Genomic DNA, 10,719 nt, shown 5'->3' on the forward strand with positions numbered 1-10,719 from the left:
TTTTAACAAGGGGCGTTTGGGACACTCCAGCGGGACCCACCCATTTCACAGATGAGGAAGGAGGCTCACACAGGAGAAGGGACAGGCTCACCATCAACAGCCATCAGGTCCCACATATTAGAAAAACTACAAAAGCGCCTATACTGTGAGCTCCGGGACCCTACACCAATTGATCCTGATTGTTTTGTATGTAACGTAAAAATAATCTTCCCCTGATTCTTTGGGACTACATGTAGGAAGCCCTACAACACCTGGCAGAGAATGAGGGCTCAGAACATGGGAGCTTTTATAATCAATAGCATTATTATAATTTATCATTCCCTTTGCTTGATTTCTCCAAGTGCAAATGACGCCAAAGTCTGACATTGAACCTGATAGCCTGGCATTCTAGCCTCCTGTGGGGCAAAGAAAACCACAACCATGAACACATCTGGTGCCATTATTCTGAAGCAGAAGAACTAACTAGTTCCCCCAACACAGACTGTACTATAAGAGTTGCTCAGGTAAAGAGATGAATTATCAGTTGAAACATACACAATTTTAATTTAAATATGTGTATCTGGACAGTGTCTCGCCACCCTTCTGGCAGGCATCATATTTTTAAGGAAGATTCTAGAGGCATTACCCATTTGGGTCATAGTTCTTTCTGATCATCCTGTAGGGTGTGTGAAGACGATCCACAAAGGGTGGTCACACATTTGCTAAGGCCTCCGTTTGTCGGTCTGACACCACGAGGAAGAATGTAAGATCCACTACTGACTGTGTGTCTTTGGGCAAGTTGCTTCACCTCTCTGGGCTTCCGTTATTTCATCTGAAAAATGGGGCTAAGCTCCAGAGTAGTATGAAGATGAAATGTAAGCACAGACGTAAGGCTCCTGCAACAGAAGACACACTCCATCTCCATCTCCAGGCTTCCCTAGAGACTGGGCTCCATCAGCTTTTCCAGATTCTTCTCCCACCCTGGGGATAACCTTGTGTGTTCCCAGGCTCTGGTCGCCCATAGGATCTCAGCCCCCATCTCTACTGCACCAATCCGTCTTGCTCTCAAGGCTAAGCTCCAACACCACCTCCTGCAGGCTGCCTGCCCAGATTCTCCCTACCCCAAACCAAATGTGGTCTCCATCCTCCTTTCCTGCACTATCAGCACTCGGTGTCTGTTTTTATATGTATGAGAATCCCTTGTCTTTTGGGCCTTACTCCTAGGTATCATCAAAAATTATTTATTTTTTTTTTTTAAAGACTTTATTTATTTATTTGATAGGCAGAGATCACAAGTAGGCAGAGAGGCAGGCAGAGAGAGAGGAGGAAGCAGGCTCCCTGCTGAGCAGAGAGCCCGATGTGGGGCTCAATCCCAGGACCCTGAGATCATGACCCCAGCCGAAGGCAGAGGATTTAACCACTGAGCCACCCAGGCGCCCCTCATCAAAAATTTTTTTTAAAGTCTCACTTGAAGTGTGTAGATCCGGATTAATTTCATTGGCTCACTAATAAGAAAGAATAGCTGGTGGGCGGCCCCCATCTGTAGCTTTCCTGTGTATCAAGTCCCAGAACCCACTTTAGGAAAGAGATACAATGTGTTTCATTAATTTCACAGCACACCACTTCCCCCGCCCCCCCATTTAACCTCTCTAAAATGAACTGCATCTTCCAATGAATGGGCAATGAGTACTCTTTTTTTTTTTTTTTTTTAAAGATTTTATTTATTTATTTGTGAGAGAGAGAGAGAGCACAAGCCGGAGAGTGAGGGGGTCAGGACCTGAGCCTAAGGCAGATACTTAACCTACTGAGCCACCCAGGCGCCCTGAGTATTCTTTCTTAATGATATATGAATTAATGCTACCTTTCATACCACCTTAGGTTGGGTGAAATAAGGTATTTTCCCCACTTTGTAGCTGATCAATTGCAGGCACATGAGGTTAAGCCACTCATTCAAACACAGAGCTATCACACAGAAGTGCCAGGCTCTAAACTCGGGCAGCGTGATGGTTTAAAATACAGACCTGGGGCACCTGGGTGGCTTGGTTAAGCATCTGACTCTTGATTTCGGCTTGGATCACCATCTCATGGTCTTGGGATGGAGTCCCTTCTGGCTCCGTGCTCAGCGGGGAGTCGGCTTGGGGCTTTCTCTCCCTCTGCCCTTCCCTCCTGCTTGTGCTTGCGTGGGTGTGCACGTGCAAACACACACACACACTCCCTCTCAAGTAAATAAATAAATCTTTTTTAAAACAATAAATAATACATTTTTTAAAAATAATAAAATCCCGGTCTGTGGGTAAGCAGCTCCATGATGTCCCCCAGCGATCCCGCCTCCTGGTGTCCAAGCTCTGTGGGGATCCCTCCCTGGAGTGGGGACGGAACCAGGTGACTCTCCCCCAGGAAGGAACAGAACAGGGCAGAAACGACGGGAGGTCACTTCTGAGACAGAGTTCCCCAAAGACTCTAGCTTTGGCCTGCCCCCATCTCTTGCCCTCCCATGGGCTGGTTCCAGCTCAAGTCAGCAGCCACGATGCAGTAAGCTGCCCTTGGGAGAGGCCCACGTGGCAACAGCCAGCAACCAGAGAGGAACTCAGGCCCTCAGGCCCTCAGGCCCTCCACCTGCAAAGAGCAGAGTCATGCCAACAGCCATCCAAGTGACCGGGGAGGCTGATTCCCCGCAGCTGAAGCTGGACATGGCAGCAGGCCCCTGACTGGAGCCTGTGAAGGACCTTGAGCCAGAGGCGCCCCCACTCTCGGCCAGGCCTGGACTCCTGTCCCACAGGAGGTGCTACATGAATGTTGCCTTAAGCCACTAGGTTTGGGGGTAATTTTTTTAGGCAGCAACAATGAAAAGTCTCCAATATTTAAGACAAAATATGTACTGCATCAGGTCCTGGGAACACAGAGATGGAAAGTCTTCAAGGGACACCCAGTGGAGGGAGGGAAGGCCTACGTGTGTGACTGTGACGGAGGGTGACTGGGAGGCGGGCAGGCCGCCAGGGACCAGCACTCCTGCCTTCAAGAGGAAACCACGCTTAAAAAGATTTTACGCGCCCTGGAAGGAGCCCTCCATCCTCTCCGTAGGATAGATAAGTGATAAAAATCTGATTGGCTGACCGGCCCAGAGGCTTAATCAGATTAAGCCAGTAAAAAGCCCTAGACTCAGAAATCCCGTGGCAACCCCTCCGGGTCTCCTTCCTCCTTGAAGTTTGTGCTATCACTTTTGCGATCGCTCAGTAAATCCCTCCGGTAACCTCGCATCCTGTCCGCCCCTCTGTCCCGTCTACGGCTTCGTTCTTCCCAGTGGCATGGCCAAGAACCGTGGGCAACAGCGGAGAAAGAAAAATCCTGCAACAATCTCTGTGTTTAAACTGTGTTGGGGGGTGGGGGTTGGGGAGCAGGAGGGGGGCTGCCTCCCTCAGCCATGCAGAGGGGATAGTGGGCTCCCAGGCTGGTTATCCCCGAGCACAGCAGCGTCTGGAAAAGGCAAGTGCTTCCCAGCTGACATGAAGGCAGGGAGGCAGCAGGGAAGGAAGGGAGCACACATTTTGTCCATGGGCTGGGGAAGTTGTAAGATGACACACTTGGCAGGAGGATATCGAGCAGCTGCCTGCTTGACACAAGAGTGAGTATGATTCACCCCAGCGCGTCCCAGAAGTCTGAGTCAGCGAACTCTTCCTGGACCAGGCTTCAGTGAGAGTGGGGGTTTGGGGAGGAGGGGTTTTCTGAGTCCATTGCATGGGGGTGAGGGTCCTGATCGATAAACAATGGCTTTGCTGCCTTTCATCCAGCACCAGGGCTGGCCTCTGGGTTGAACATTAGAGGGTTGGTCAGGGTTGGAGTAAAGAGGGCCCTTCTTGGGGCACCTGGGTGGCTGAGTGGGTTAAAGCCTCTGCCTTCAGCTCAGGTCATGATCCCAGGGTCCTGGGATCGAGCCCCACATCGGGCTCTCTGCTCAGCAGGGAGCCTGCTTCCCCCTTCTCTCTGCCTGCCTCTCTGCCTATTTGTGATCTCTGTCAAATAAATAAAATCTTAAAAAAAAAAAATTAAAAACAAAAAAAAGAGGGCCCTTCTTCTCCATGCTCCTCTTCACCGTGGCCCTGCCTGAGCTCCTCTGGCTGAGAGACGAGCCCGGAGGACATGACAAGACCCTTCCCCCCGGGAAGGCCTAGCAACCCCGAGAGACAGAGGAAAGAGAGCCAGGCCAGCCCTCGGGAGAGGTCAAGGATGAGCCCAGAGCTGCAGCCAGCGCTTCCCTGACCCCAGACAGGGGGCCCTGGGCAGCAGCCCAAACACAGAGGAGGACCCCCGGCTCTGGGTCCCACCTTGGCCACCAACACCAGAGCAGGGGGACCAGAATGGGCGCAGCATGGGTTCTGACCAAGGAGCGAGTCCCAGCTCAGCCTCTTACTGGGCGTGCTTCCCGCAGGTGGGTCCCCTCCGAGCCTCTGTTTCCCGATCTACAAAATGGGGATGACAGTGCCCACCTCACAGGGCTATCATGAGGCTGAAAGAGCCGCTGCTGGTGGTCTAGCTCTTCCACATCCACGATTTCATCGGATTTTCACAGCGACCCATTTTGCAGCTGATAAGACCAAGTGAGAAGGGTTAGGGATTCCTCTGGGCTAATGAGTCATGTCCAGCCGCAGTAAAATATCCAGAAACGTACATTTTACCATGTAGCCGTTTTTCTGTACAATTCAGTAGCACTACCTGTGTTCACGGTGCCATTCCCCCAATCTCTGGAACGTTTCTTCTGGGGGTCTGAAGCCCTACAACCGGGAAACAACCAGTCCCTGGCAGGCCCCGCGCCACCTTCTGTCTCTATGAGTTTGATTCTTCTAGACCAGAACTGTCCCGTTTCCTACTTCCTTCTTAAATTTAATAATGTTTTCTTTTTCAGGGTGCCCCCTTGGTGGGATCTGTTCACGTGTCCCCACCGGCAGGAGGGGCATCTCTGCCCTCAGTGTTACCAGCATTGATGACTCGAGCTCTGTGCTTTGAAACTAGGTTAGTAAGTCCTTTTACTGAGGAGATCCTGAAGGGCTGACCCAGGCCAGGGGACCTCGAATCTTCTCTCAGACACAACAGCTGGGGCTCTAAGCTTAGAGTTGAGAACTTAGAGAATTTGTCATATGTTCCTTTGTCGCACAAGACCAGGTCATTGAGCATGCCCAGAACCATACTTTTGGACGATTTCTTTTTGGCCTTGGCCCCAGGTCTGCTCACCAGGTCTTTGTCTTTCTTGGACGACTTTCCCGTGGGTAGAGAGAGGCAGTGGGGGTGCTGACTCAGGGATGCTTGTACCCTGTGGCCTGCCCTTTGGTTTATGATGGCCACCTCAGCAGTACCAACCTTTGCCCCCAAATAAGTTCCCATCACAAGGGTAGAGACTCCAGGCCATCTCAGAAGCCACTGGCTAGCCAAGGGGCCTGCAGCCGTCCAGTGCTCTCGGCCTCCAGAACCATGGGGTCGGGCCCACGCAGCCAGTCCTTGCGAGGACCACAGCCCACCTACGGCAAACTCCAGGAGCCCTGGGGGAAGCCTCGAGAGAGCAGACTGCGCAGGGCACTGAGCCTCACGCAGGGGCATGAGAAGTCCAGGCCCTCCATCGAAGGCTCAGAAAGGCTGGACATGCCCAGTCAGGAGTGGCTGCCAGGGGGCCCGGAGGACACGGAGCGGCTCATCCAGGCCCAGCAAGGAAAAAGGCAGCAGTGGCGGAAGCAGTATCAGCAGGTTTGGCTGCGGGTTGATGGACGGAGGAGCACTGCAGGGGAATGGTGGGGACTCCACAGAGAGGGACCCAGGGCAGCAAAGGCTCAGAAGTAGAAACATGGGGGACCAAGGACCAAGAAGACAGCAGAACTGTCTGGCGATGAGGCTGGAAGAGAGGTATCCAGTCACCACGTTTCAGAGGGCCCTAAAGGCATTTGGGATTTATGCCCGAGGCACTGGGGAGTTACGGAAGGTTTTAGAGCCGGCTGGTGATAGGGTCAGAGCTGTCCTAAAATGATCGATCTGGCAGTGGTTACATGGGTGGATTTCGCTGGAGGCAAGGAGATCAGCCAATACAACTTCCCCAGGGTTACATCTTGTGTTCCTCTGCCCCAGCAAAGGGGGAATCCTGACCTCGTTGGTGGGAGCTGCGGGATCCTGGCCCTCCCTCCTTATTCTGGACGAGGTGCCCCCTCCTCCCCCCGCAGTGCCCCGGTCTCTGTGGTCTACCACCACCTCGTGGCAGTAGGTGGAACAACACTGAAACCCACCGCAAAGCCCTGAGACCGAGCCCTGATCTCCCCGCTCCTCTGTCTTCCAGCAGGTGAGGAGAAGATGGAAGAGCTTTGTCTCCAGCTTCCCAGGTGTGACCCTGAGCCGGCAAGCCTCCCCACAGCCCCCTCAGGGCACCACCAGCTAAGGGTGTCGGAAGCAGTGCAGGCCCCTGGGGCACCCAGACGGCATGGCTATGTCTGTTGACCCACCACTTCTGGGCCTTCTGGACCCCTCTGCGTGGACCACTCGTGCCTCCCTTCCACGGTGCACCAAGGCCTCTGCCATCAGCTCACCCGAGGGTCCTGTGATTGCCCCTCGGCCCTGGCCCTCCACTCCAAGGCCAGCCTGCAAGGAAGACCCCAAAAGGGCTGCGAAGAAGGGGGCTCATCTCTGTTTCCTGGTGGACTCTGCCCTCTGGGCAAGGGGGCATCCCTGGGCAGTGACAGGTATGAGGGCCTTACCTGCCTAGAAGTAGGGGTGTTGACACCCTTCGCCCCACACAAGCCCAGTCATGAACTTCCAGGACAGAGCTCAGTGAAGCCAGACCCATGGCTGAGAGGCTCTTGTCCCCCCACGCTCCCCACGCCCCGCCTGCCAGCAGCTAGTGGTGGGCGAGACGGGTCTCCCTCCCTGACAGCGAGCCCTCCAGGGGCAAGGACTGAGTCAGGGCACTTGTCAGTACCGGAGCTGTGTGGCTGAAAGGCCCAGGCCTGTATGTGGTCACTTGAACCCTCACAGTGTCCCAGTGAAGGAAGCAGGGGATGCCTTCCCTCCTTGTGTGACCGAAATGGAAACTGAGGCCCAGAGTGAGGAAGGAATTATTGTTTTTGGCATCTCTGGCCCCACCCACACCCAGTTCCCACCCTTGGGGCTGAACCTAGGAATAAAGATTGCCAAGCTGAAGTAAACTACGTGCCTAGTGATTAATTTGCCTGATGAGGGAAAGGTTTGGCTCAGAATTTGCCAGAATGGTGGACCGGGGGCACCAGGGATGGGTTCCCCATGGGTCCCCAGGAGGCTGGGTCTTTCCTGCCACTTCTCTTGACCTCACTCCCCAGAGGACTTGCCACCCCTCCCACCAGCTTCGGGGAGAGTGCTTTGCCTTGTGCACCGTCATGAGGCTGGGCTCCCTCCGAGGCCCAGAAAGAGCGAGAGGCTCAAGGCTACACCGAAGGGACGGCCTTACCCCAAAGGGTCTGAGCTCTTTGAGAGACACTGGCACTTCTTGTGGGGTCCCTTGGCTGAAACAGACTCAAGGTCAAAGGTGAGGGGTGTCCCAGAGCGAGGTCTGTCCTGGGATGGTGGGAAGAGGGTCCAACCAGACAGAAAGGAAGGTTCCCGGTTCCCACAGAGTCCAGAACCCCGGCAGGGCCACTGAGGAACAAGAGGGCTCCTGGGGAAATCTTGTTCTAGACAGCCACTGGGATCAGAGACTGGGGTGCCCGGCTTGGAAGCTGGAATCTGGGAGCTGATCAGAAGCTTCCAGACCAACAAGTCACAAACTTTAGAAGCCCGCTGCTCTGCCACCCTCTGCAGTAGCCTCTTGGGCGCCTCTGGGCAGCCCCAGGACTCCAGGAAGAATAGTTTGAGTCCATGGCTGTGGCAAACCCTCATCCAGAGGAGGAAACTGAGGCCCAGAAATGGGGAGGTGTCTTTGTCACCCTCCAGGTATCTGCCCTCTAGGCTCATCCTGGCCTCTGTGTCCCCAGGGATTTTCTAGCCCGAATCCTTGCTGCTCTATTCGTCATGCTCTGTGACCGGTTTGTCCAGTTATGAACTTCCATCATCCACAAAACAGAAGGTTCTGTGGGGGCCTGGCCTGCTCATCACTAGGACCCCAGTGCCCGGCTCAGAGCCCGGCCCATACTATTTTCTATTTTCCCTCCCCTTGAATCTGGTGGGCCCTGCCCTGCTCAGACTAACTGAATGCGGTAGAAATCACGATGTGGGACTTCTGAGCTGGGGCCTTAAGAGGCCTTGCTGCTTCTGTTTCTGGTCTCTTGGAGGCCAGTGGCCACGGGAAGGGGTCCACATGATCCGGCCCCATAAGTGGCCCCGAAATAGATCCGTCCATATTCTAATCCCCAGAACCTGTAACTTTTGCTTGCTATGGAAAAAAAGACCTTTACAGATACAATTCAGTGGAGGAGTGGGGCACCTGGGTGGTTCAGTTGGTTAAGCGTCTGCCTTGGGTTCAGGTCATGATCCTGGGATCCTGGGAGCGAGTCCCACATGAGGCTCCCTGCTCAGCGAGAAGCCTGCTTCTCCCTCTCCCCCTCCCTCTCATGACCCCTGCTCATGCTCTCTCTGTCCCAAATAAATAAAATCTTTAAGATTTTATTTATTTGGGACAGAGAGAGCTTGGGATGAGGAGGTCCTCTTGGATTCTTGGGGTGGGAGGCACCCAACTCCAACAAGAAGCTTCCTTAGAGAGACGCACAAAGGAAAAGACACAGAGGGCGAGGCCATGTGAAGGCGGGGGCGGCGTGGAGTGCAGTGAAGTGACCACAAGCCCAGGAAGGCTAGGGTTGCCCGCAGCGACCAGTGGCCGCCAGCAGAGTCAGGAAATATCGTCCCCTGGAGCCTCCAGCCCCACGAGATAATACATTCTTATTGCTTAAGCCGCAGAATTTGGGGCATAGTTACAGGAGCCCCAAGAAACTAAGACAGTGTTTGTGTGATTCTGCCTGGCAGAGACTGGCCGGGTGTTGAAACCCGACGTGCCGGCTAGGTGACAGCTCCCAGACTTGCTTGCACAGGGGAGAGCCTCCCCGGCCTCTCCCATGCTGTGGGGGCTCAGATCCAAGAGCTGGAGGGACCTGGGACCCTTCAACCCACCCCCTGCCCCTCTGTGCGTTTCCAGAACCAGAGACACTGTTTCTCAAGGTCCTTCCACAGGACCTTGGTGCTCAGGCTCACAGTTCTGCTTGAGAGGGAGACAGACAGGCAGACAGACTGATGACCAGTGGCTCTGTTTCGAAGCAGAATGGGGTAGGAGCTCACAAGGCAGATCAAGCAGGAGGCCCCATTCCTGAGCCAGCTGGACACTCTGGGCGTGGTTGGACCTCTTCCCCCAGCTTCCTGCGGCTTCCTGCGGCTTCCAGCCCGATGCTAGGAGGCCAGCAGGTGGGGGGAAATATCCTGCAGGGGAAATGGGGCCACTTGGCTGCCATCACGGGGAAGGCAACAAGGCAAGCGGGAAACACCGTGTCCCCAAGCACCTCTCAGAGCAAGGACAGCGAATTCAGCTGGAAGGACACACAGAGACCAACGGATCCAGGCCGTTCGTTTTACAGACAAGGACACACAGGTCCCAGCAGGCCAGAACTCTCTGCCCACCCTGTGCACACAAAGCCCCTTCCCTCCGGGATGGGGGTGGGGACCGCAAACTCAGAGTGCCCAGATAGTCAGAAGGGCTGGAGGCCGAGCCTGAGTACCAAGCCTGGGGCCCCCAGCCGCTACCCTGCAACTAACTTGGGGAGTGATTTTGAGCCAGTGATTACCCTCCTCTGTAAAATGGAAATCTTGATCTCTGCGTCTTCCTGAGCCAAAGGGCACACCAAGCACCAAGTGCACAAAAGCTTTGCAAATCAGGGCATGCTGTGTTCTGAAAAGGAACAGCATCGCCGCCCCCTCCTCCCCACCTGCGTCATCAGGCAGGAGAGCAAAGTCTATAAAAGCTCTGTAGCCAAATGCCTGAGTTAAAGCCCTGACTCTGCCACTTACTAGCTCCGTGAACTTGGGCAAGACGCTAACCCCTCTTTCTGCCTCGGTCTCCTCATCTGTTCAATAAATGCAAAACCGACCCCTCCTCACTGGTTGCTGTATTCCCCAAGTGAACGCATGCAAAGCATTAAGAGCATTTGGTCCTCAGTTCCTAGCAGTTCCAGAAGGTTCACCTGATGTGACCCGGGGTGGGTCCCTTCTCTGAGCCTCAGCGGCCACCTCTGGCAAATGGGGGCGCTAATAATAGCATCAGACTAAAGGCATCCTGGGGATGAGATAGGCCAAGGTGCACATGCACTGAGCACGGGGCCAGCACACAGAAGTGCCTGTTCAATGAGAACCTGGCGCTCAGAGCACCGTGTGTCCTCACCTCACCTTGGCCTGGCTGGGCCTTGGCAGGGCTATGGGCATTAGGATCCAGGAAAGTGGGCCCAGCCGCAGACCAGACAGCTGCCCCAGGGCCTCCCCAAGACGCAGTCTCTCCTCTAGTGCCAAGGCAGGAACGGGTGTGGGAGGAAGGTCTTTCATCACCCTGCACTGTGGTTGTCACCGAACCTTCCTGCCCCACCCCCACGAGGCCCTGTCTCCCTTCTCAGAGCTCCAGACACAAGCTGTCAGCTCAGCCGATACTTAGCCCTCTGTAAAATGGAAATCTTGGAAAATGGAAATCAGAGCCCTGCTCTGGGGAAGACTTCAGGCGGGATGACGGGCACAGCCCCTGGAATCCACCACGGCCACAGCCACGGA

At 54.6% G+C, this 10,719-nt stretch overlaps 1 protein-coding gene and 1 pseudogene across 2 annotated transcripts; one reads left to right on the forward strand and one right to left on the reverse strand.

Annotated features, from left to right (window-relative positions):
- Positions 1–4,902: 4,902 nt before the first annotated feature.
- Positions 4,903–8,280, reverse strand: LOC131812480 (small ribosomal subunit protein eS25-like; annotated as a pseudogene).
- Positions 5,364–7,157, forward strand: C1H11orf86 (chromosome 1 C11orf86 homolog). Of its 2 annotated transcripts, none has more exons than XM_059159024.1 (2): positions 5,364–5,712; positions 6,293–7,157. In XM_059159024.1, exons 1-2 carry the CDS (start codon positions 5,443–5,445, stop codon positions 6,389–6,391), a joined length of 369 nt encoding a protein of 122 aa, XP_059015007.1. In that variant the 5' UTR covers positions 5,364–5,442; the 3' UTR covers positions 6,392–7,157. The 2 variants fall into 2 exon arrangements, with proteins under 2 accessions (XP_059015007.1, XP_059015008.1); XM_059159025.1 differs by having other exon boundaries at positions 6,296–7,157.
- Positions 8,281–10,719: the final 2,439 nt, after the last annotated feature.

This window comes from Mustela lutreola, chromosome 1 (genome assembly GCF_030435805.1).
Source record: "Mustela lutreola isolate mMusLut2 chromosome 1, mMusLut2.pri, whole genome shotgun sequence".
Lineage (NCBI taxonomy): Eukaryota > Metazoa > Chordata > Mammalia > Carnivora > Mustelidae > Mustela > Mustela lutreola.

Coding starts and splice junctions, on each gene's coding strand:
- C1H11orf86 (XM_059159024.1), top strand. CDS start 5,443: ATGGGGTCGGGCCCACGCAGCCAGTCCTTGCGAGGACCACAGCCCACC. Junction 5,713..6,292: donor GGCGGAAGCAGTATCAGCAG/GTTTGGCTGCGG, acceptor TCTGTCTTCCAG/CAGGTGAGGAGAAGATGGAA.